General features: G+C 42.5%; 1 protein-coding gene across 1 annotated transcript in view; it reads right to left on the reverse strand.

Moving 5' to 3' along the window:
• MAST4 (microtubule associated serine/threonine kinase family member 4) overlaps positions 1-4,659 on the reverse strand; it is a gene marked incomplete at its 5' end in the record, with an annotated part of 555,822 nt that extends 551,163 nt beyond the window's left edge. The window contains one exon of the mRNA XM_080933665.1: positions 4,321-4,659. Within this exon, the coding sequence (XP_080789791.1) occupies positions 4,321-4,659 (339 nt within the window). The remainder of the gene's footprint in view (positions 1-4,320) is intronic.
• Positions 4,660-27,402: the final 22,743 nt, after the last annotated feature.

Below are 27,402 nucleotides of genomic sequence, written 5' to 3' on the forward strand. Positions count from 1 at the left end.
AGTGTCTCCGGAAGTTCTCAGTCCTAATACACAGAGTATATTATCAAGATGTGCCTAGTTTGACTTTCCTCACATAAAGTCCTAATACCCATCTTGTGAGCCACAGGGCTTTTGTTTGTTTGTGTGTTTTAATAGGACAGGAATCAAGAGACGCGCATCCTATTTTACAACTGACAAAATAAATGGGCACACAGTCGCTTTCAGTCAAACATCTCAGGTTTCAGAGACATTCACATTATTTTGTGAATTCCCTGAACATCTCTTTACTAAGTTCCCAGGTTAAAACTCCTGCTGTCTAAGTTTATCCACCAACAGCTACCAAATGGTGGCCTCCCTGGGACTGTAAGGTGCTGTGGGAAAAGGACAGGGTAGAAAGCCTGATGGCTTTGGTTCTCACCTTCCTAGTGCTGTGACCTCCTAAGATAGTTCTTTATGCTGTGGTGTCCCCAACCGTAACGCTTTTCTCATTGTTGCTTCATAACTCATTTTGCTACCGTTATGAAACATAATATAAATATCTATGATTTCTGATGTGCTTAGGTGAGTCGGTGAAAGGGAGGTAAGTCCTCCGACTGACAATGGTCATCAGAACTTCATTCAGTGTGTCCTCCTCACCATAGAGAATGAACATCTGCCGACTTCCACCCAGGACATAAGACACTCAGGGGTGAGTTTGTTTGTTTTAAACAAAACTAAGTCACCCGTCAGCGCTGACTCTCGTGATTTTAATACTAAGTATAAAAATGGTTGGTTTTGTAGCTCAATGCTAAATGCTTGCCCGGTGTAGGTGAAACTGTAGATTTTATCCCCAAACCATAGGATAATAAAGGCAAGTTAAAATTTTAGAAATCTCTCAATGCCAACATTTAACTAGCTTTTAGGACACCAATGTCCACAGGTCTGACTTTATGTTTACATGTGAGAAAGACTATGAAATAGACAAACACGCTGATCTTCAAAACAGCCTTTACAAGGTCGTCAAAAAAAAAAAAAAAAAAAAAGCACTGGAGTAATATGCTAGAAACTAGAATTTCTTTGCATTTGAAAAACAAATACAGTGAGTTGGTGTTTTAAAAATTCTTTGGTGAAAAAAATTAATCTCCCAAGCTACACAGTTGTTTTAAAATAGAAATGAATGTCTTCCCAAGAAAAAACTCACAGACCATATGAAGCTCAAAGGAAAAAAAAAGGTCAAAAACTGGAAGCCTCAGTCCTTCTTAGAAAAGAAAAAAAAAAAAAAAAAAGCTCAAAAGTGGAAGCTTCAGTCCTTCTTAGAAAAAAAAATAAGTGTATAGCACCCTCTCAGAGTGGGGTACACCTAGACGTTAAATCATTAATAACTCAAGAGCTAAGAAGAAAGCCTTGTGACAATTTTTGGTATTTAAAAATCATTATGTTTAATCTTTACACACCAAGAAAACTTTGACTATTTCCATGTTACATTTTGTTTTACATATACTTTATGATCATTGTAAATAGTATGATTTCAGTGCATACTATCAAACCTTTAAAAGAATCAAGTACTGACAAAAATATATTCATGTAGTTTTATGCTAAAATGCTTTTAATAATCTGTACATGTATCTGTTTTTTTAAATAAAGTTGTAAGGGAAAAAAAGAAATGAATGTCTTGCCACAGTGAGTTGCTCTTAAGGCTTTTAATGTTTTATAGTCTGGGCCCTTGCTATAGAATAACCAAAACTACCTCCAGGTGCTTTGTCACAACTTGGCCAGAGATGAAGAGAAAGAATCCCCCAACTTATCTCAGCAAAGGAGGGACTGGGGGCTGGAGAAACGCCTCTGCACTGAAGAGCAACCTCTTGCAGAGGACCAGAGTTCAGTTTCCAGCACCTACATCAGGTGGCTTACAGCTTCCTGTAACTCCATGGGATCCGACACCCTCTCTGGACTCCAACGTTATAAATGCACAAGCACACTCGTTATTTAAAAATAATTTTTTTAAGAACGGGAACAAAAGCCTGTATTCTCTCAGAGTAGACAGAATGTGAATTATGTGTTAATGAAATGACAAGTCAGCCCAACTTTGAAGTTCGATTTCACAATATTTTATAAGCAATAAATATAAAGGTTAATAATGTTCGCTGATATTTACTTGGTGCTCAATATCAGCTACTATGCTGAGATTAAATCAGATGATGTCTACAGATGTATACAAAATGTCTCCAGCGCTACTGCTATTGCTCCCATTTAAGAGGTGAGAAAACTGAGGCAGACAGAGGCCAAGAGGCCTGTAAGCTAGTCAGCCCAGGCATTTCCATGAAAGGAGTGTTTTCAGTCTGTGGTACTGAACCTTCAGGCACAGTACTTTAAAGTGTGTGCTTTCCTAAAGGGCAAGGGGTTTTGTTAATTCCTCAAAGCCACAATTCCACAAAAGCCACAATCCCATAATTCCACAAAGCATATCACATCAGTACCAGTTTATATCCATGAACTTTCACACCTCATCATCAGGTTTTAAGTTTTAACACTTTGTACTGCTGGGGTCAGGGAGCCACATGACTTTCTTTAGTTTTGCCTCAAAATTCCCAGGGCAAGTCAAGACTGTACTCCACCATCCCCTGTTAGGCTAAGACATGCCACAAATTGCAGCCCTGTCTGTTTATATCCAATCCTGCACTTTCAAAAACAATGACCAAACTCACTCGGCCATCCTACTCGGAAGCACAAAATACGTTTCAAGAAACCAACCTTCACTGCCTTGCCTGGAAAATGAGTTATCATTATATCTACTTCAGAGAAAGTAAGACACTGTCACCCTGGGGTGAGGTAATAAATCAGCTACACAAACAGGATCAAGAATGAGAAGTTACCACCCCCACCCCCCACATCTTCAAGACCTTGTGTATGCCTTGTAGGCTATACACTATCATTAGATTAGGACATCCAATTACCCAGAGCCAACATCAAAAGGAGATGTACCCAGGAGACAGCACTACTCCCTGCCAGCTCCTAGGGTAGGTGTGTTCAGCAAACTCCTGAACTATGACTAAACTCAATGTAGAACTTAGAACTATCCGAAATTCCAGGTCAGAAACAGCACTCATGTCGGAATGAACTTAACCTTGAAATTCTCCACCTTTGACTACAGAAGTGAACTTCTAAGGAATGAAATACATCCAGGTATCACAACTCTGGAGCCAAAAGTTCTGGAAAGCACATCTCCAGACATCTGTCTGAGAACCCTGAAATCCCACAGCCGTCCAGAAAGGGGTCATGGCTACAGCCAGAGACTTGGCTAACCATCAGCCAAGGCTCCTTCCAACTTTGCTAGGCTGGAACTTGCCTCTACTAGTCTTGTGCCAGATCCAGCCCCTACTTCCAGGCTGGATACCCAGGGGGGCTAAAGGCAGGACCCTGGGCTCTGTTTACTTCTTCTAGGGACAAAGACAATTGTTTCCTAGTGCTAACCCCAGCAGAGATGGGAAAATACCAGTCAGGCACTGCCGAATTAATTTCACAGGGAGGCTATGCTAGGGTCATGTTTTATTTATGGTTCTGTCTGATCAAGATGATTTCTCCCACAAGAAATGTCCAAAGCAAACAGTCTTAAAGACTTAGAGAATCTTCCTTTCCTGCCTTCCAGAGTAAGAGGGGAAAAGGAAAAAAGTAAAGCCAGAGATAGCAAACTAGTGGATCACAAAACTTGGTGTGTCAGGAAGCGACCCACAATTTTTGGGTGCACAACCGTCGAAGAAATGAGGCTGGACAAAACCCTCTGAACAAAATAAGACACATCCTGTCTGGTACGGTGACAGCGCTCTGGACACTGAGTCCAAATAGGAAGTCATGCCAGCGGGTTTAGCGTGAGGAATCTTCCTCATACCCTGGAAAAGGATGAAAAGACCCACTAAACTATCCCCGGGCAACTCCAGAGTCTCTGACACCCCAAGATGCAACTCAACAGCTACTACTCCCACCAGCGTCAAACGCTCCGGGTCTCCCGCTCCGTCGAAGATCTCAGTGCTTAGCGATGCCCACGTCTAAGAATATGAATCTGAGTTGTGGGTTCAAGCCAAGCTTTCGGATCACATCAAATCGCTGAGGACCCAAGCAGATACAGACATGAAGAAATGCCCAGTGACATTTCCAAGGCACAGCATTGGGTAGTCCATGAAGCGCGCGGGGACAACTACAAGGAGTTAAGGACCCACGGAGTCTCCTGAGCGTCAATATCCCAGACTGTGGCAGAGCACCTTTAGTTCCCTCCCCTCTCCAAGACAGCGGCGCGCACTCAAAGGGATCTAAGGGGTCCCTACAGTAGGGACCTGGAGGGCGCGGGATGGGACAGTCTGAGCCCACCTCTTCATCCTGCTCCTCTTGGGATGCACTGCTGACCCGGGGTACCGGCAGTACCGCTCCTCCTGGGGGCAGCAGCGGCAGAGTAGGAACTCCACGCTCCAGCACCACGCGCGACGGAGCCCACGCGGCGGGCAGCCGGGTTCCCAGGGCGCCGCCCGGCGGCCGCGGCGGCTGCGACCTGCTGGAGAAGCGGCCGGGCTCCCCTTCCTCCGACAGAGTTTCCGAGCCAGAGGATGACTCCGAAGACACGGCTGCCGCGGGCGAGACGAGGGTCCGGGCGCCGTGGCCGCTGCAGCCCCGGGGCACGGGCTCAGGCACCTCGGAAACTTTCTCCCCCATGTCCCTCTTCGGCCCAAAGTGCCGCCCGAGGGGTGGCTGCGCGCTCGACGCCTCCCGGAGAAGCCGGGGCTGCTCCGCTGGGTTTAGATCGCGCCGCGGCTCCCGGGCTGCGGGGAGCGCCGCCGGAGACTACATGACAGAGGCTGGGCCGCAGGGGCGAGTCGCCAAGTTCTCGGCCGCCGTGGCTCGGCTGCTGACATGGACTCCCGCGCGCGGGGCCATGCCCGCCGCGATCGGCACTCGGCGCTGCGCCCGAGCCGCCCGGACTGCGGCTTCTCCCGCTAAACCTGCCTCCGGGACGGAGCGGCGGAGACGGGCAGCCCGCGGAGCCAATGGCAGCGCAGGCGCGCCGGTGGGCGGAGGCTGCCGAGCCGCTGGCCGCGCGGGCGTCAGGTAGGGGAGGTGGGGCCGGGCGCGGGCCACCCGAGCCCGCGGGAGCTCCGGGTGCACGGGGCAGCCCCACGGCGCCGGACTCGGCGGGGCAGGAGCCCGCGGACTCGACCCTGCTGCGCCTCTAAACTGGGTGGGAGAGTGGCCGTCTGTCCTTGGGACGCCGGAGGGAGATGGCTGAGTGAGGCGAGACCTTGGAGAACCGGACTTTAGTCTCCAAAAAGTGAAATCGGGAAAACTGGGCAAGAGGCTTCACGTGAAAACGGAGGCGCACAGCCAGTCACGCGCAAACTCACGATCCCACCCGCGTGCAGAGAGCGAAGTCGGTGGTGGAAGAAGGGGATCTAAACGCAGCCCATCTCCAACCCTTTTTCTGGTTAAACTTCGTGGGCCTCAGTTTCCTTAGTTGTAAAGGAAAACATCAACGATGATGTTGTCTGGCAATAAGACTAGAGCAAAATAAAGTGTCGGCGGAGTTCTCGGCTTGGACACAAGCCAAGGTCTCCAAAGATGACTTTCTGTATTTCTGCTGAGAAACTAAAGTTAAGTCAAAGACTCCCGCTTGTGACAAAGGAAGGAAACAGCTGGTGCTCTGTTTAGGACCAAGCTTGATAAGAATGTTCTTAGCATCTCTTTGCGGTTCTGCCGCTGGGCCTAAGGCGCATTCGTTCTAACTGGCTTTCTCTAGCCCCGGATAGCCACAGTGCGGCCGACCTGGGGCTTCATTTTCCTTTCCTAATAGAACAAGGAGAAAGATCTTCCACAAAAGCACACAATCACCTTAACCTTTGTGGTGTCTTGGATCTGCTAGGAAGCCAGTGAGGAGTTAGGCAGCGAGAAATAAATGATTACTACTTGCCTTCAGCTCCAGACCCGTCTGAGCTCCACACCGTGACCTGAGGTATAAATTCAGCCAGCTTCCATTCCACAGACGTTGATTGAGATGTTTGCCAGTTGGTTGCAGGGGATACAAAGATGGATACGGCAGGTCCCCTGCCCTTGAGGAGCTTGTGGTCGGGGGAGAGATTGATATTGCATAATACCGCCTCATTATTCATGTTTAAAAGCTCTGGTAAGTGCTACAATGTGCCGTGGGAGAAGAGGGGACCAGTCACAGCGAAGCCATTGCAGATCTTCAAGCCTAGGAGTCCTCCAGAATTTTACATTTCTCTCTGTCAGAACAGGTTTGCCAAGGGTCCTTAAGAAAAGGGCTGGAGTTGAAAGCCCCATTGGCTAATGAGCCCTTTTATGCTACCGAAGTATTTACAAGTGATAAGGGGGGGCTCATCTAGTCTGGACAGGCCGCTTTGTCCTGAACACTTCGGGCCGCTCTGAAGAGGAAAGCAGTAGGGATGTGACCCTCTGGCTGTGGACAGCTGTCAGAGTTGCATTGTGACACTTCAGAATGACCCAAAGGGACGGGAGACCTGCTGAGGTAAAAGGACATTCAGGAGACTTAGCTAGGAGAGGCAGAAGAGCACACGGTGGGGCGGTCTGAATCCACCCCAGGGCCTCACAATGACTTCTCTCCTTAGAGTACTGGCCTTTATGTGAGCCCCTATGTGGTTGATTCAGCACAGGGGACTGAAATAAAGATTTACGCAAGCCATTCACATCAAAGAAGAGGAGGAATTGCCTTCTCAGCCCGGGAAGGGTGCAGTAAGGACAAGGTTTGAATCCTAACAGCATTTTTAAAAAAGCAGCTCTCCTGCAAAAAGCCTCACAAAGTTCCCGCGGAAACCGAATAAAACACTTTAGGATGAAGACATACTGGCTAAAGAGCTGGTCAAAGGTCACACAGCAAGTGGGCAGTGGCTCTGTGGTTGGTACTCCGAAGTCTGTTTTAGAGAATGTCACTCAGAACAGTTTTTTTTTTTTAAATCAAGGATACACATGTGAGTACTAGACTATAAATAGTCACAGAAAAAGAATATTGTTGCCTTGGTTCAATATGCAAAAAAAAAAAAAAAAAAAAACTACTGTTTTTTACCCACAAACATTTATATGACACTGTGTGCCAGGCAAGGTTTTAAGCACTGTGCAAAGGCTGTTGTGTGCTCAGTCCTTACGTTGATCCAGTGAGGTAGCAACAACATTTTCATCTTCTGATTTGATGCCCTCGTTTGTAAACAATGCAGCCTGAATTTTTTATTAAATTTCTATCGAGATAGTTGTGATTTACTAAGTGAGACCCACACTCAGCTGTACGGCATCCTCGGCCATCGCTTGACCTTGTCTGTCTGAGGAAAGACGCCTATAGTGTAGGCTGAGTCCCCAGATTACCGGACAGCCAGTGCCTGGTTATCAATAGAAGAGGGTTAGAAGATCAAAGTGGTCCCCTGAACGTACTCCAGCTAGACACACAGGCAAATACTCGGATATGGATAAACCGCTGGACCAAACAGTTTACATATCCAAATCCTGCAAGTTTCCTACCTTATTAAAACATAAATTCCTTTCTCCATGTGTATCTCCAAGAGAATGTTTCAAGAATAACCCTTGTGTTTAATACTTTAGGGCCTGAGATGAGAGGGAAAGTAACACACACACACACACACACTCACACACATGCTCACATACACACACCCATACACTCTCACATACATACACACACATACACTCACACATACACTCACACACACACACACACACACTCATACACTCACACACAACACTCACACACACATACATACACACATACACTCACACACACACTCACACACATACACACACATACACTCACACACACACTCACACACCCATACACTCACACATACACACACACATATACTCACACACATACTCACACACACACACTCACACACACACACTCATACACACAAACACAAACATACACTCACACACACACTCTCACACACACATACACACACATACACTCACACACACACACCCATACACTCACACACACACATACACTCACACACACACTCATACACACATACACAAACATACACTCACACACTCTCACATACACACACACATATACTCACACACTCAGACACCCATACACTCACACACACACACATATACACACACATACACACACAGACACCCATACACACAAACACACACGCACACACACTGCTGGTATAAGTCAGGGTGGGGGGAATAAAAACACGGTCATGACACCTGGTAGTAGTCAGGGATCTTCATATGAGGAACCGGAGCATCCACGGAAGACGGTCAGAGCACTCGGCTCTGCTGCTCCCAAGGGTGTGGCACCCTATACGCCAGACATACGTCGTTGTGTGCTTCCATCAGATTCCTGTGTCATGCTCCCAAGTGGGGGAGCCATGGCCTCGAGAGCTGGTCTCTGCCTGGCTCTGCTATGAGTAGGGCCAGGTGAGAATGTCAAGTGTGAGTGGCAGAGCAACGATGTTCTTGTACAAGGTGTCACCAGCTTCATCGGTTCCCAGTGCCGTGGCCTTTCTTCCAAGCAGTAGGTTTAGGGCTCGATAAAATGGAAGTCAGGTCTGTTCTTTCCTCTGTAAAATGAGATCATCATAAACGCAGAATGAACTTTTTTTTTCTTTTTTTGCAAAATCACAGTCAATATGCTCCTAACTACTTAATGCATTGAAAGTGTTGAGGATCAGCTTATGAAGGTGATGATGGATTACCTACCTTTGCTGGGTTAGTTTTATAAGTGTTGTTAATGCTGGGTTTTGCTTCTTTCATCAGGGAGAAGAACACGCAGTACTGAGAGAGTAAGCATTGACCAGAAGGCCAATACACACACACACACACACACACACACACACACACACACACATGCTACTATGCACACAGCACAGGGATGGGAGCATCCTCTTCTCTTTTGTGTCTAGGGTCTAAGAAAGGAAGGTTTGCAGTACAAAGTGCAGAAGGCAAGTAGAAAAAAATCTTAAATCTTGGTGGGAAAGGCCTGGGAGAAAGGGTTACATGTATTGCAGCCATCAGAGGTGAGAAGGGTGGAAAACCCAGTTCTCTTCGCTAATGAAAGCACACCTCTGATTAACCAATTGTTTGTAATCTGATCTATTGCATGTGTGCCAAAAGATCGCCAGGGAAGCAAAAATGCTGCTTCTCACCCAATGATGTGGGATCTTGCATGGTTACAGACTGCTCCTTGTGAATAAGCCTTGCATACTTGAAAGCTGAGGGGCTGCCACAGATGACCCTCCTTTGGAAAACCAAAGAGCTATTATAAGGAGAAACTTGCATGGCTCCAAGGGATTCAGATAAAACTGACTTAACTGCAATTGGGTCTCTCTGGATCTTGTTCTACTCCTGGAGATCGGCCACCTTGAGGCAGCTTAGCAGCTGGACAGGAATATGCATGAGCTAAAAGCAGCTGAAAACACTGACCTAATGCACATGCAGAAACAAGCCAAGCACAATGTCCCCAGAGGGATTCTGTTCAAACAAGATCCAACATGGTGACCTACTTCCCACAGAAGATCCCCACCTTTTGTACTGGTCTTTGCAAGAGGAGCTGTCACATCTGGGATTTTTGGTTATACTTTCAGCATGAAAATGCTCTTTTATTACCACTCTTTAAAAATGTGTGTCCAAGACTCTCTGCTTGTTGAGGTAATAGAAGACAAGGCAAGAAACGTAATGACTCCTTTTTGTTCAGTGTGTGGTTTGTAGTGACTGGTTTCTATCTTAGTTAGGGTTCCCATTGCTATGAAGAAACACCATGACCAAGGCAACTTTTAAAAAGGAAAACATTTAATTAGAGCAGGCTTACAGCACCAGAGGTTCAATCCATTATCATCATGATGGAAACAAGGCAGCAAGTAGGCAGACATGGTGCTGGAGAAGCTGAGAATTCTACATCTTGATCCAAAGCCAGCCAGAAGAAAATCCTCATCCCACTCTGGGAGGAGCCTGAGCATAGGAAAACTCCAAGCCCACCCCCACGGTGACACACTTCCTCCAACAAGGCCACACCTCCTAATAGTGCTACATCCCATGGGCCAAGCATATTCAAACCAATGCATGTTCTAACCCTCTTTTCTTTCAGAGAATGTAGTCTGCCAAATGAACATGGTAGAAAATCAGAATCTAATCTCTCACCCAAATCTGCAGAGACAGACAAGATTTCAAAGGTTTTAAAACAAAAGAGTCAGAAAACACAGCCTGGGTCCATTGGTTATTATCCACAACTGCACATTAGACTCTCCCAGGACCTTTACAAAGCCCTGGTGCTTACTGCCACCCCAAAGATATTTAGTTGGCTTGGGTTGTGACTTCAGGATTTAACAAGTTCCTAAACATGGAGTGATTGGTTTGGCGTTGAAGTAGTAGAAATAAATAGTGATCCTGGAATAACTCTTTGTGATCAAGGTCAAGAATTGCTCAAAAAAGGATGGCATCAGAAGGTGGCAGGTACCAGGTTAAAAGACATCATTGTGGCCAAGGCTGAAAGAATTTGAACCCCAAACTTTGATGATGTTGAGTTTTAAATCACAGAATAAATAAATATTTATGAGTCAGAATTCATAATTAATGAACTATAAAGTAACTGAATGTGTGTGGTATTGTTCGGTGGGAGTTGTACTTACCCAGCATGTGTAAGATGCTAGGTTTGATTCCCGCCCCTGTGGTAGGTCTGTAATCCCAGTATTTGGGAAGTGAGGGCAGGAAAATTCCAATTTCAAAGTTGCCCTTAGCAAGTCCAAGATCAATTTAAGACATGTGTAACATTCGTCATAAAAACATTTAAAAATAAAGAAAACCTATGTAGACAAACAGAAACTTCTGAAAACAGAATAAATTTTATTGGGGAAAAAAGCAATGAGAGAGATAGAACTAAACCCAGCAACAATGTGGAAGGGGACAGAGGTAATAAGACTAAAAATTCTACTAAACTGATGAGGTGGAAGTTTGAGGACAGTAAGACTCAAATAGACACAATGTTCTACAGCAAGATGGCCGCTGCCAATGTAAACCAAATGCTAGTGATTTCACAGTGAGGAGAGCCAACACCAACCTAACCATGTAAATGAGCACCACTAATCATAGGACATATGAACATCCCAAACCTGTTGCTAGGATAAAAAGCATCATCTCATGCACATAGCAAACTTACATAGCCTCACTCTATCATTAGGACACAGGACAAACTGAACAAGGGGCATTACAGAGAACCACTTCAAAGGTATCCGGGTCATAGAAGAGAAGGAATGCGTAAGGAATTGTCACAGAATCTCAGAAGCTACAAATAGACCTGAAACAACAAAAAAGAGCGTTAAATGGGGTCATGCCCTTTATCTATAGAGGAGAAGTTAGTGAAATTTATATCAAATGGGTCAGGGATATCAGGAATGCTGTATATTTTAGAACATTTTGTTGAGTGTGAAATTAATTGAAAGTACATAAATCAAAAGCAAAATTCCCTCCGTGGCACATACCCTCCTGTCCTCACCAGGAGTATAATTATGTGAGAAGCAATGTCAATGATACTGGTTGGCATCTGTACAGGGGAATGTGCATGTGAGTGTCATGGGAAACACACCGTGCAGCATCAACAGAATGGTAGACGTCTTTGGAACTGGGTTGTGGCCACTCTGCTGTCTGTTATAAGAATATCTATGTCACCTCAACTTTTTGTTGCTGTAACAAATATCTGTGCAAAAAAATTATAAAGAAAAAAAACCCTTATTTTGGCCCAAGGTTTCAGAGAGGTCTATGATTGGCTAGCTTCACTGTTGTGCCCTAAGAAATCTAAGTGTTCTCACCCAATTCTACTGGTTATCGCTCCAGTTGGGAGTAAGCCCTGCACAAGCCATTTAACATGCATTATGATGCTAAAGCCATAGATGTATTGCTGGTCTTAAACCAGGTACTAAATCTACCAAATGTTAGGAAACAGTATGTCAGACATGAGAAGGAATTCTTCTTCCCAGAGGTTAAAATATTAAGAAAATCTATTGGCCAAAGGAAACACTTCTCTCATTCCTGGAAGAATCAGATCCTAGGACAGCATGATGTTGGCATTATTTGTCTTCTGGTGAGAGTCTTGAGAGGCAGTCAATAGCTAATCCCACTTATCCAGCAGCACACGGGTGTGAAGCCCTCGCACAGTGCCTGGCACAGGATGATTCATAATAACACTTGTTGAGTAAATGGATTATTCACACACATTATATATATATATATATATATATATATATATATATATATATATATATATATATATATATATATATACATATATATTATGTGAGATTTAAAAAGCTTTACTGAAAATTCATGGTTATTAAACTGTTAGGTCAACAATATAATTGTTTATACATGCCATAGGTTGATGCAAAGAACCCATAGTTTCTGAGGAGGGGGAAAGTTCAGTTCATTTGGCAAGGTAAACTCCAATTTAAACTGCTATTGTGCTGTAGTTTCTTTTCCCTATTTACCTTTTAAACAACCTTTTAAGTATGGCTTGCGGGTGGTTAAAAATGGGGTGGGATTCTTGAAGAGCTCTTGAGACTAAAGGTGACAAAACTTCCTGCTGGGTACCAAGAAACCCCCCCGAAAGTTAAGCTGCAATGGGGTCATGCCCTTTATCTATAGAAAGCTTGGTTCTTATGTAAAATCCACCCATGTGTGAGAATTTTATAGTGTCTTATGTTTCTTTCACTTATGTCATAAAACTCATGCAAGGGCCTGCGGCAGGGAAGGTAAAATGAAATGGTAGGATACTCAGCATCGTGAAAGTCGGGGTCTCAGGAAAGCAGTGGAATGAACCAGAAGCTTGGGGATGAGTTTGCAGAAACAGGCCCTAAACCTCAGTGCAGAGCTGGCAAAGCAGGCAAGTGCTGCTTTGGAAGACTCCAGAAGCATGCTGCCTCTCCACCATCTGTGCCTGCAGAACACAGACCCTGCACCCCTCCAGTCTCTGCCCAGTCACTTCCATACTTCCTTCTCTGTGTGTGCATCTGATTAGCAGGACTAAGTCAGATGACTGTATCCCAGAGGCAAAAGGAACTGAGAAAAGCGGGGGTTTCACACTCTTGGGAAGACAGATTCACACCATGGGAGGCCATCATAATGCAAAGGTGTCAGAAGATTTGGCGAACGGGAAGAACCAGAAGAATTCTGGTTCCTACAAAGCTCCAATCCTGGATTTACTGTGCCAGCGAGTGTTTTTAGGCAGCAGGTAAATATGTGCCTGAGCATCCACTGCAGGAGGGCTGCTCCCAGCAGCCCACTAAAATTCACATATAGGAAAAGAGTGGTGATATATACACTAAACACAATCTCCATTCCAGACTCTGAGTTAAAATGTTCTTGTACATTATATATGCAACCTCCTTAATAACTCCAATTCAAGGGCATAATTCTCATTTTACAGATAAAGAAACCTAGGTTGAGAAATTACAAGATTTTTTTTCCCTTCAAAATCCCATAATAGGGTAGGGTTAGGATTTAATCAAAGTTCTGTGTCAAGCCCATATTCTCCCTAATATTTGAGTTTTTAAACAAGCAAACATATGAATCTGTTGAGGTGGCAAATGGCTTTAGAGACCATGAAAACAGAAATACTTCCTTGCAGGGGAGATCATTTATAACAATTGGGTCTCAAAAGAGACCCATGATCCCCTAATTTTGATGAACTATTGTGCACCCCAAAGTTGCAGCAGCTCACTTGATGATCAGAAGGCAGTGGTTATGGGTATACTCCAAATCACACGTTTCCTTTCATGTGTCAAAAGAGCAGTCATAAACATAAATTCTATTAACAAAAATTTAAGTGTTTCTAAGGGCATAACACCACACAGCAACTCTCTAGACTTTTCTCATTTTTCATAACTCAAGCGTCATGTTCACTGGATGGAAACGCTGTCTTCCTCTCCCCCAGCCCCTGGCAACCAGCATTATTACTTTGCGCATCTCTGAGTTTAACTGTCCAAGTAAATTGTTTCATTTTTGATCTGAGGACTGACTCTTCTGACTTTGTTTTGCACATTTAAAATTTTAGGGTGCCCCCATCTCTTGTGCAGGGATGAACAATGGGTTAATCCTGATGGGAAAGGTTCTTTTTTGACAGATGAGGAAAGGCTGAGCAAACAGGGACCATATTTTTCATTTAACTACTGAAGTCCTAGCTGTACATCAGAAGGCCTGGCATCTATTTGTGACTTTGCCACCAACTCCATTTATCAGGGCCTCCATCACCGGCGTGATAGGGGTAATATAAAACCTGCCATCAGTTCCTCCACCAGAGTGTTATGAGATTGTTTTGAAAGTACTTTCATTTCCCCAACAGAAAGGCATTATAGTTCTATATATATTCCTGTTATGACTTCTTTGGGGAAAGAAAAGCACCTTGGAGAAGTCTTGGCTCACACCCTCCAGGATGGAGTGATTTCGGATTCTCATCAGCATCCATACGTGGTATGTCCTTTATGAAGAAAGACATGTTTCTCTTTCCTCCGCTTCTACCAGATCGTTTCTTCTCTTCTTCTCATTTGTTGTGGGTTTTTTAAATTCTAGCATAAATAAACCTCTTGAGTTGCATTTTCTTGCTGAAATGTTGCTTTAGATGGAGTTCATTATTTATGTCTAGATGTCAACATGCATAATACTTTTTAGAACACAAAGGCTGTACTCCTAGAAACGAGTTAAAGATTGCTTTAAAATAGAAAGATACCCAGAAGCCCAGGAGAGCCAGCCCCACTCACTGGTTGAAGTAGACCACACCATAAAAAGCCTATGGAGAATGTGTCAGTGCAGCATTTCCTGAACAGGGTCGACCCTCTGCACAGCAAATGTTCCCTTCTCTGCCGTCTAGGGCCCACACAATCAGTTTTCTAAATGGCATCTTAGAAAGGTAATGAATATCTACTAACACTGGATGTCAACTTAATTTCAAAGCAGTGGAATAGACCATAAATAAAAACAGTGAGTGATTTCCATCACTCCGCCAGCCCAGACCCACAGAAATGTAAATTACCAAGAGGTCAAACCACAACCTCTCGAAGAAGATAAAAGATGGCATAGGAAGTGTTCATGTTGCTATTCTATTCTGTTCTCTTAGACAGCTTTTTAATATAGAAAATGTAAATAAATGTACAATTATGGTGACATCAAATATATTGGTCCAAAATATGATATATATTAAGCAGGTGGTAGGAAGAAGACACAAAGGAGAGATTTGGAAAACAGGTGTCCCTTCATGTTATCTTCCAACTGTTGAATTCTGAATTTCAAAGCACAGCCCTACATAGTATATTTCTTAAATGAAGATTAATTGTCCCTATTCAACCAAGTTCCTAAGGAACAGGCGCTTCCTTTCTAGATCAAGGATTCTTCAGATCCCTACATGAATACTGAGACCCTCCCCAGGCAAGAACCCCTCCAGTCTTGCTGGGTTTGCACAGCATTCTCCTATTCCTTCTTCTTCATATTAAATTTCATCCCTTTGGTTTATGCAGGGCCCCAACTTCTCTAAGATCACTGTAAGAGCCTTATCAGTGAGCTAACTGCATGTAGTCTAACCTGTCCAGTTTCTGATGAGGCCCCAGAAGTTAATCAACAAATACTGCTTTGATCATTTTCCTCCTCTCCATGTCAAGAGTTACCCACTGCTGGCAAGGAAGACCCTGAGCTAGATGCCAGCAGCAGAGCACATTGCTAGGATAGCTGAGGGTGAGTTCCATCCCGGCACTAAGGAGAGGAAAGTCCAGGTTCATTAGCCTACTGTGCAAGACCCTGCAGTTTTCCCAGCATGGTTTCCTAGCCCCACCCTCTGTAAAACATGTTTTTTTGCCAACCGGATTATTCATTGTTTGTGACTCAAATTCTGCTCCAGCCCCATATACCATAAATGTTTACTCAATCTGAATCCTGTTTAGTCAATCCCTCTGTCCATTAAAATTCATCAGCTCTCCAAAGCCTACAAATCTGATGGAACTTAACCAAAGTCCATGTTGTTCAGTTCTTTGACGTGCTTCATGTTGAAAGCTCTCTTCTTGAGTCTGGGTGTGCTATGGGGATTCCATTTCTACCAGCAAAATGCAGCAGAAGGGTTGTTATATAAATTCTAAAGTGCTGCCAGAAATGGCCATGTAGCTTCCATCTTCTCTCCGTGGAGTGTTCATGCCGAGGGAAGGTAGGCACCATAGAAGTACAGATATTCCAAGACTACCATGCAGGAAAGACCACAGACATGCAGTCTGGTGGGAAGTCCAGCTCCTACATAACTGCCAATAAGGGAAGGAGACACCTGAGAGATGATGTAGCCCCCTTGGTTTTCTAGGACACCACCACCAAGCCCTTCCTCAATTCCTATCCTCAGAAAACAAGCAAAAGGAAGGACTGTTTTTAGCTACTCGGTCTGGAAGGCATTTGTTATGAGGTACACTTCCCAAGTTCTCCCCCTGGCTTCTGAACTGAAGACTGTCTCTCACATCTCTAAATTCCAAAGCAATTCTTCTTTAGTCTCACTCCTTCAAGAGACATCAGCCGAAATAGTATTATGGCAAGTAACAGACACGTGTGCCAGATGCTGCAAGAACAGCAGGTTTTAACACTAACCCTGGGTCTTAGTTGGTTTTCTTCTGGTAGAGCAGAATTCTGAAACTGAACAATCTGTGAAGGATTTTGTGTGAGTTGTAACTCAGTGAAGCAGCAAGGGTCAAGAGTAGGTAGCCACATCCAGGGAAAGACTCGTGCTATGTCAACACATGGAAACATGCAGAAGGGCAAACTGGCACCATGGGAGAGAGAAATGGGGTCGTAACTTACGAATAGCTAGGCCATTCTCACAAGAAAAGCGCCAGTCATTCTCAAGGGCTCTGGCTCCATAATTCAAACACTTCCCATGAGGTAACACTCAAGATTGTCACCTTAGGGACCAACACTTCTAAAGGAATTTTGATGGAAACAAATCGTATCCCAACCATAGCATCTTGTCAAGACCTTTATAGTCTTGCTGTAGATGAACAATGACCAAGCTCAGGCAACAGTGGTAAATGATTAATTACATCCACAACACATAGCTGAATACCCATTTTGTGAGAGGTATGGTGCCGTAGCTAAATGAACTGAAAATTCTGATTGATAGACCACAGAACATCAATGCAGAAACCTCCTAGAGAGAAATGACTCCATGAGTCTAGAGAGAAATGGATTGAAGAGTTAGATTTGAAATTGATAGAACTTGAGTGATAATGAAACCCATGCATCTGTCTGCAATTCCCAAGGACTGTACTAGGGAGGGCAGGGTTCCTAGACAAGAATGCTAGGGCTCCTGATGTAAAAACACCCTCCAAATATGAAGAAGAGCCAGGGAGAAAGAGGAAGTCTCAAGGTTTCCAGGAAGTGAGAGGAGTAAGGCATGGCAAGAGTTGTGTCTGAGCAGCATGCTCACACAGGTTTCTGATGTCCTTTCATTGGACTCTTGGCTTTCCATTTTAAAATCAATTTCATTAGAAAGTGCTCATTAACATCATGCTTGCCATAGCAAGTGATTATGTTGCAAATTTGGATTTCTCATAGTTATAGGTCTCAGATTGCAAACTGAAAATATCTTTTGTTAACTGAAAATAAAAATCTGGCCCCACTTCTCATAACAGATCAAAAGTTGCCATCGTGCATGAAATTCTGCTTCTCTGCTTCAAAGTGCACACATTTCCGGTTGGGGCAGGCACATCCAAATCCAAAGTCTACTCAGTGCACACATTTCTGGTTGGGGCAGGCACATCCAAATCCAAAGTCTACTCAGTGCACACATTTCCGGTTGGGGCAGGCACATCCAAATCCAAAGTCTACTCAGTGCACACATTTCTGATTGGGGCAGGCACATCCAAATCCAAAGTCTACTCATTTCATACCCTCACCTTCTATGTGATTAACCTTGGCTCTAATGAGATCAGTGTCATCTTCTGGATGAAGAATGTGTCGTTTACTGGATTAGATCTTCTTAGAAGACCTCCATGGTCTGTGCTTCTCTCTGAAGCCATGCTGGTCAGTGGCCCATGTGTTGCCAAAGGACCATGAAGATGTCTGTGTGTCATACTACCACAGGAGACCAGGCAGAGGTGGTTGGTATATGATGATGCTGAAGACCGACTGGATGTTTGTAGTTCATCTCGGTGCCATTAACCAAGGATGCCGGGATCCATGTTCCTGCTGACTGGGAAAAACAAAGAAGCTGCTCTTGCAGTATTATTTGTATCTGTAAACACTACCCCAACTCTGAAACTGACACCCTAGAGAGGAAGCATCAAGGAGAAATCCTATAAAAAATTTGATGAGAATGCTAAAGTGTAGCTCCCCAGATTTTGGTGGCTTTTGGAGGGGGTGCAGGTGGAGAAGGACTGTTTTCCCTTGGAGGGCAGGGGACTGGGAGTTTCATCATGTATACCAGTGAGAATATGGACCACGCAAAATGGATTTCCCCTTCTTCTCCCCTCCCTTTCTTCTTTTATTAGGAGGGTAGTCACATAGGAGTGAGAAGACAGATGTGAGAGGACTGAGAGGTAAAAATTATTGGGGTGCATAATGTGAGATTCTCAAATAATTAATAAAAATATTATGTTAAAAATATCCAAACACAAATGCTCAGCAGTACCACCAACCCCTACTTTAAAGAAGACACATGGTTCTGCATGACTGAAAGAGAAGTAAGTGAATAGTTCCATATCCTCCTTTCTTGTTCTCTTTGTTGTTAAACACTGTTGGATTTAATCCCATCTTCATCCTGAGTTTAAAGTGAATAGATGTCATTTATCTTCCCAAGATCAAACCTCAAGTTTCTGGGTCATTCTCCTCTTGACATATCTTTGGCTATTTCTCATTAAAAAAAAATTTCTGTAGCTGCTTCTTTGCTAATGGTGTTCTCCACAAGTTCCCTCCTCTTACAACTCATTGTAACTCCCTTTTCATCTCTACTGAATGTCCTTAGTAAAAGCTGAGCGCTGAATCTTTCAGCCCAAAATCAGAGCCAGCCCAACTTCTTGAGGACTGGAGGCCTGCTCACAGATTGCTGGGACCTGGAGGAGCCGCAGGCAAGCTCTCACTCCTGAGCCCACGGGTAAGTTCACATTTTCTCTCTACTGACTATTCAGCGAGAGACCCCTGGGAATTCTCAGGGCACAGATAGCTTGGTGCTACATGGGAACGAACTGTTCAGGACCAAACTCAGAGCTGGCCCACCGCCATCCGAACTCACAGCCTACCCAGAGAGCTGAACATCGAGGAGTAATCTCCCTTCTGAGTCCATAATGCCAAAGACCCACAGGAGAGACAAGCTCCACTCAGAGACAACAAGATTACCTACCATCACCAAAAACAAGATGGCAAGAGGCAAACACAAAAATCTAAGAAACAGAGAGCAAGACAACCTGGGAACATAAAACCCAGTTCTTCCACCACTGCAAATATTGGATATCCCAACTTATCAGAAAAACAAGATTTAGACTTAAAATCATACTTCATGATAATGATGGAGGCCCTTGATAAGTGCATAAATAAAACCCTTAAAGAAGAAGAACACATGCAAACAACTTGAAGTCCTTAAAGAGGAAACACACACACACAAAAAAAGAAAAAATACAAAAATCACTTAAAGAGCTACAGGAAACCACAACCAAACAGGTGAAGGAATTGAAAACATAAATAGAAACAATGAAGAGATCACAAAAAACAAAACAAAACAAAAAAGACAACCCTGAAGATGGAAAACCTAGGAAAGACATTGGAGGTCATCATCAACATAATACAAAAGATGGAAGAGAGAATCTCAGGGGCAGAAGATATTATAGAAAGCATTGACACAACAGTCAGAGAAAATGCAAAAATCATAAAACTTCTAACCCAAAACATCTAGGAAATCCAGGACACAATGAAAAGACCAAACCTAAGGATAGTAGGCATAGAAGAGAGTGAAGACTCCCAACTAAAAGGCCCAGTAAATATCTTCAACAAAATTACAGAAGAAAACTTCCCTAATCTAAAGCAAGAGATGACCACGAACATACAAGAAGCCTACAAAACCCCAAGTAAATTTCACCAGAAAAGAAATTCTTCTCGACACATCATAGTCAAAACAACAAATGTTCAAAACAAAGAATACTACAAGCAAGCAGTAAAGAAAAAGGACAGGTAACACACAAAGGCAGACCAATTAGAATTACACAAGACTTTCGAACAGAGACCATGAAAGCTAGAAGATCCTGGGCAGATGTCATTCAGACCCAAGAGAACACAATGACAGCCCAGGCTACTCTATTCAGCAAAATTCTCAATTACCATAGATAGAGAAACCAAGATATTTCAGAACAAAACCAAATCTACACAATATCTATCCACATGTCCAGTCCTACCAAGAATAATAGATGGAAAACTCCACCTCAAAGAGGGAAACTTCACCTTAGGAAAAGCAAAAAAAATTACTCTTCTTGCAAGAAACCCAAAAGAAGAAAAGCACACAAACATAAGTCAACCTCTAACAACAAAAATAACAGGAAACAACAACCACTATTTCTTGATATCTCTTAACATCAATGAACTCAATTCCCCAATAAAAAGACATAGACTATCACGCTGGATATATAAATAGGACCCAGCGTTTTGCTGCATACAGGCAACTCAACTCAGCAACAAAGACAGGCACTGCCTCAAAGTAAAAGGTTGAGAAAAAAATTCCAAGAAAATTCTCACAAGAAACAAGCTTGAGTAGCCATCCTAATATCAAATAAAATAGATTTTTCAAGCAAAAGTCATCAAAATAGATAAGGAAAAACACCTTTTACCCATCAAAGGAAAAATCTACCAAGCTAAACTCTCAATCCTGAACATCTATGCTCCAAATGGAAAGGCACCCACATTCATAAAAGAAAGTCTACTAAAGCTCAAAGGATAAATTGCAACACAGAGAACATTTAAATATAGGAAAAGTAATGTACAGCCAACCATTAGTCAAAATCAAACTAAATGATGAGAAACTTGAGGCAATCCCACTATAATCAGCTACTAGACAAGGCTGCCCATTCTCCCCCTATCTATTCAATATAGTAGGAATCAGACAGCATAAGGAGGTCAAAGGAATAGAAATTGGAAAGAAAGAAGTCAAAGTATCACTATTTTCAGATGATATCAAAGTATACTTAAGTGACCCCAAAATTCCACCAGAGAACTCCTACAGCCAATAAACAACTTCAGCAAAATGGATGGATGTAAAATTAACTCTAACAAATGATTACCTTCCTCTACTCAAAGGATAAACAGGCTGAGAAAGATATTAGAGTATCAACACCCTTCACAATTGTCACAAAGAATACAAAATACCTTGGGGTGACACTAACCAAGCAAGTGAAGGATCTGTATGACAAGAACTTCAAGTCTCTGAAGAAGGGAATTGAACAAGATCTCAGAAGGTGAAAAGATCTCCCATGCTCATGGATTGGCAGGATCAACATAATAAAAATGACCATCTTACCAAAAGCAATCTATAGATTCAATGCAATCCCCATTAAAATTCCAACTCAATTCTTCATAGAGGTAAAAAGAGCAATTTTCAAATTCATCTGGAATAACAAAAAACCTAGAATAGCAAAATCTCTTCTCAACAATAAAAGAACTTTTGGGTGAATCACCATCCCTGACCTCAAGCTATATTACAAAGCAATCAGGATAAAAACTGCGTAGTATTGATACAAAGATAGTCAGGTAGATCAATGGAACAGAAGACCCAGAAATAAACCTACATACTTATGGTCACTTGATGTCTGACAAAGCAGCTAAAAATATTCAGTGGTTAAAGGACAGCATATTCAACAAATGGTGCTGGATCAACTGGCAGTCAGCATGCAGAAGAATGCAAATAGATTAATTCTTATCTCCTTGTACGAAGCTCAAGTGCAAGTGGACCAAAGATCTCCACATAAAACCAGGTACACTGACTAATAGAACAGAAAGTGGGAAAGAGCTTAGAACACATAGCCTCAGTGAAAATTTTTCTGAACAGAACACCAATGGCTTATGCTCTAAGATAAGAATCAATAAATGGGACCTCATTAAATTGCATAGTTTCTTTAAGGGTAAAGACACTGTCAGGAAGATAAAATGGCAGCCAACAAATTGGGAAAGGATCTTTACCCATCCTTCAACTGATAGAGGGCTAGTATCCAATATATACAAAGAACTCAAGAAGTTAGACTCTAGAGAATTAAATAGTATTATTAAAAAATTGGATACAGAAATAAACAAAGAATTCTCAACTCAGGAATAAGGAATGACTGAGAAGCACCTAAAGAAATGCTCAACATTGCTAGTCACTAGGGAACTGCAAATCAAAACAACCCTGAAATTCTACTCATACCAGTTAGAATGGCTAAGATCAAAAACTCAGGTGACAGCAGATGCTGGTAAGGATGTGGAGAACGAGAAACACTTCTCCAATGTTGGTGGGATTGTATGCTGGTAGAACCACTCTGTAAATCAGTCTGGTGGTTCCTCAGAAAGTTGGACATAGTACCTGAGGCCCAGCTATAGCATTCTTGGGCATATACTCAAAAGAAGCTCCAACATCTAACAAGGGCACATGTTCAACTATGTTCATAATAGCCTTATTTTTAATAGCCAGAAGCTGGAAAGAACCCAAATATTCTTCAACAGAGGAATGAATACAGAAAATGTGGTACATTTACATAATGGAATATTACACAGCTATTAAAAACAACGACTTCATGAAATTTTTTGGCAAATGGATGGAACTTGAAGCTATCATCCTGAGTGAGTTCACCCAGTCACAAAAGAACACTCATGGTATGTACTCACTTATAAGAGGATACTAGGCCAAAATGCTTGAAATACCCAACAAACAACTCACAGAACTTATGAAGCTCAAAGAAAAGGAAGGCCAGAATGTGGATGCCTCAATCCTTCTTAGAAGGGAACACAAAACACTCATGGAAGGAAATAAAGGGCCAAAGAGAGGATCAGGGATTGGAGAAATGATCATCTAGAGACTGACAGCCTCACCTGGGGATCCACCCCATATGCAGCCACTAAACCCAAGCACTATTGCTGATGCCAAGTAGTGCTTACTGGAAGAAACTTGATATGGATGCCTCCTCAGAGGGTCTGCCAGAGCCATACTGATACAGAGGAGGATGCTTGCAGCTAACCATCAGACTCAACACAGGGATCCCAATGAAGATTTGAAAAATGACTGAAGGAACTGAAAGGGTTTGCAACCTCATGGGAAAAACAACATTATCAACCAACCAAGCCCTCCACAACTCCCATGGACTAAAACACCAACCATTAAGCACACATAGAGAGACCCATGGCTCCAGATGCATATGCAGCAGAGGAGAGCATTGTCTGGCATCTATGGGAGAGGTGTTTGGTCCAACAAAAGCTCGTTTTCCCAGTGTGGGGAAATGCCAAGGTACTGAGGTGCGAGAGGGTGGTTGGGAGAGGGAGCACCTTCATAGAGGCAAAGTGATGGGGAGGAAGGATGGGAATGGGGGCAAAGGGGATAACATCTGAAATGTAAATACAGAGCATATCTAATAAAAATATAAACAAACAAGAACTGAGAGTCATGCAGGCCATGACTCTGCAGCTGCATCGTGATGTGGAGATAATTGTTGTCCCCGCATTAGAGGATTGTCACCCTCCACATGCTGTCACCTCATTTCTTCTGTTTGAGGAGGCCTCAGTCTCCTGTGATCCTGAAATTGTCAATCCTGAACTCATATGTCATATGTAAAATGACATCCAAGATGGGCTGAGTCAAGAAAGCCAGGCTTATAAAAGTTACCTACCCTAGTTAGAACTAATGGTTTCTGACGGGAGAAAGCACTGTGACACTACTCACAATAACAATCTGTTTTCAGAAGAAAACAATCCCTTAAGGAAGGTTACGTCCCTCACAGTATGCTTTGCCTTTCTGAGAACAACAGAAGGTGGGGAGACTGGTAAGAGATGACCAGCTTGTAGAAAACAGCCTATTGATGCAGCAAGGTCAGAAAAATACACACACACACACACACACACACACACACACAAAAGCAGAGAGAATTAAGAAGAGATTGGTATTAGTGTTGGAAACACAACTTCTGTTGTACTGTAACAGTGAGTGGAAGGAGTGAACATCCATTGGCTGATACCTCAGCGGACCCTCCTGAAGAATCACTATGTTGTTGACTAACAAAGGCTAAACCTGAGGCTCTATGAAGAAGCTAGTCTGTGTGAATGAGAAAGAAGCTGGCAATTTTATTTTGATTTACTTTATTTGTGTGTTTTTATGTGTGTGTGCAAGTCTTTATCTCTGTCTCTGTCTCTGTCCCTCTTTCTCTGTCTCTGTCTCTCTGTTTCTCTGTCTCTGTCTCTGTCTCTCTCTCTCTCTCTCTCTCTCTCTCTCTCTCTCCCTCTCCGTCTCCGTCTCCATCTCTCTCTCTCTCTCTCTCTCTCTCTCCCTCCCTCCCTCCCTCCCTCCCTCCCTCCCTCCCTCTCTCTCTCTCTCTCTCTCTCTCTCTCTCTCTCTTTCTGTGTGTGTGTGTGTAGCATACCATGAAACATGTACGAAGGTAAGAGCGAAACTTGCAGGACTTGGTTCTCTCCTTCCATCTTGAGTCCTGGGGATTGAACTCTGTTCATCAGTCTTGATGACTAATACTTTTAACTATGATGCTGCTTTCTCACCAGCTCAGTTTCCTATAGTTGAGCTCAATGATTTGAAAGCTGGGGTTTGGTGCTAATATCCCTTTACAACATACTCCGATCTCTAAAGAATATGTTGATAAGTTTGACGCCCTTTACATGGCTCCAACTGGGTAGGTGTGTGGTATATCACTGAAAACCAAGGAGTTACTGCATCTCTAGAGAGTCATATTGGATGTTTCTCTCCTTCTAAGCTACCTCTTCTTTCTCCATCTGCTTCTGGCAATAAAAGTGCTACGCACCGCCTCTTGAAGTGGTAGGCTATGTGCTGGGCAACTATAGCGTCTAGTGATTTTGGGCACTTTCTCTAGTCAGTTTTGGAGATTCAGAGGTGACTATTTTATGAGAGCAGAACAGGTCTTCCTTCCTAAATGCCTTTCAGTGGCTACAGCATCAGTGGTGATATTTTCTCTCTCAACCAGGTGAACCCTAAATTCACTAAAATGAAATTATGTATAATGTGTTTACTTGAACCCAACAGTGTTTTCTACTTCCTGAGAATCCTTTAACACTTAGCCAATAAATTACTGAATATTGTGTGTTCAATATAAAGAAGTCATAATGTTATCTGCTTTAAGGTCTTTTCCTCGGACACTTTGTGAAATGAAAACATCCTGGGCTCTGTGCCTCAAAATAAACCTCTAGGGAGCAGGGACTTGGAGAGTATAGGCAAACAAGATTGGCCCTATGCTGGTGGTAATTGCTCAGGACGAGTGATGAGTGGGGATGTTCTGTGTTCTTAATTAAATGAAATATATGGATAAGGATATTCATGGTGGCAGAGGATATTTGTACTACTAAAATGGAAAATGGATAGAAGCTAAAATAGTCAACAAAAAAAAAATGACTGGTGGGGGGCGTTGGGGGGAGGGGGAGGGAGAGAGAGATAGGATGTTATTCAAAGGTAAGTTTTTATGTGGTCACTAAAAAACTCATCATATTTTTCAATGAATATTTAATGCCTTGAAATAATGCCCACAATTTGCTAAGTGAAAAACCTCAGTGGCAATCCGTATGTACAGTATAGTATCAATTTTTCAAATAAATTAAAATATGAATGATCAGAATAAAATTTCCCAGGTTAGCTCCAAAATTATTTTATCCCAAAACTAATCAATGAGTCATTATTAAAATTATGTATATACATATTTATTATAAATATTGTTATAATAAAACCAGAATTAGTTTAAAAATGGTCAAAATACTGTGGCATATCTAGTTAGTGGATGGTAGTCAATTAAAGTTGAACTTTTAAAGAATAATTAACTAGGGAGTACCTATAACGTGCCATCTATGACTCTGTGCTATAATTCTGAACTATATATATATATATATATATATATATATATATATATATATATATATATATATATATATATAACACAGACCATGTATATTGAAAGAGACTCATATTTATTTATAGGGAATTTTCAATTTTTAAGCACAGGGTCTAGTAATTGAAGTAGCTGGTAATTACCTAGGCTGTAACTATCCTCAGGGTATATGATTAAATCACAGATGAAAACTCACTTCTTTCCTACCAATTTTAAGTTTCTTAAAAAAAAAAAAATAATGAAAGACCAACCAAATTATCCCCTGTGATCCAGCCTGTGGCCCTTCCTGGGCACTGTGGCAGATAAAACCTCCCAGTAAGACTCCTTAGTCCCTTCCCATAGTCCTTGGTGAGAGCATTTTGGTGGTTTTATTTTGGAAACCAATTCTCAGTGCCTTAACTGCTCGCTGAGTTCTGTGATTGGTCCTCTCATGTCAGGGCACTTCCCCACTTTCTCTCCAGTATTTATAGGAGAGTCCCACGACCAAGCCATGGGATTTAACACGCTCAGACTCAGTGACGTTCACATGTGGTGCTGTTCTTCCTCTGGCTATATGGAGTGATGGAAAGAGCCCTACATGTGTCAGTGGCTGGAGGACCGCCCTTGCTATAAATTCTTCTGTACTTGTCTAGTGTGGGACATTTGGCATTCTATTTCGATAACTTCCAGAACTAGTCACTATGGACAGTAGACTCTAAAACCAAATTGGAACCTGATTCCTATGGCTGCACCAGCATTCTCAGCATGCATGCTTGTTAAATGATGAACCTTTATTATTATTATTATCATTATCATTATTATTAGGCATGGTGCCCTGAGGGGTATGGCACATCTGAGCAGCTAATGCTTCTCCAAATGAGACCTAACACACACAGTGGGACAGTTTTAGACACATATTCAAAGTCTTCCTAATTTCCCAGTGGGTTTCGGGGTTGTTTTGTTTTCTCTACTTTTAAATGTTTTAATTATCTTTTTAAAAAGATTCAATCATTGATGTTTTTATAAAACAAATAAAATTTGAAAAATTACATTATTTTAGTCTGTGGTTTTAGTTGTGTAGTATTTATGTGTGTATATGTGTATGTTTATATGTATGCATGTGCAAGTTTGTTTATGTGTCTATCTGTATATCTTTATGTGTCTATGTGTGTATATTGGCAAGTTTATGTGCATATGCATGTGTATGTTTGTGTACATGTGTATGTTTGTGTATGTGTTCTCATATGTTTATGTTTGTGTGTGTGTATGTTTGTATATGTGTTTTTATATGTTTATGTTTGTGTGTGTGTGTGTGTGTGTGTGTGTGTGTGTTTGTGTGTGTGTGATTGCCACACAT

Source organism: Micromys minutus (assembly GCF_963924665.1).
Source record: "Micromys minutus genome assembly, chromosome: 20".
Taxonomy (NCBI): domain Eukaryota; kingdom Metazoa; phylum Chordata; class Mammalia; order Rodentia; family Muridae; genus Micromys; species Micromys minutus.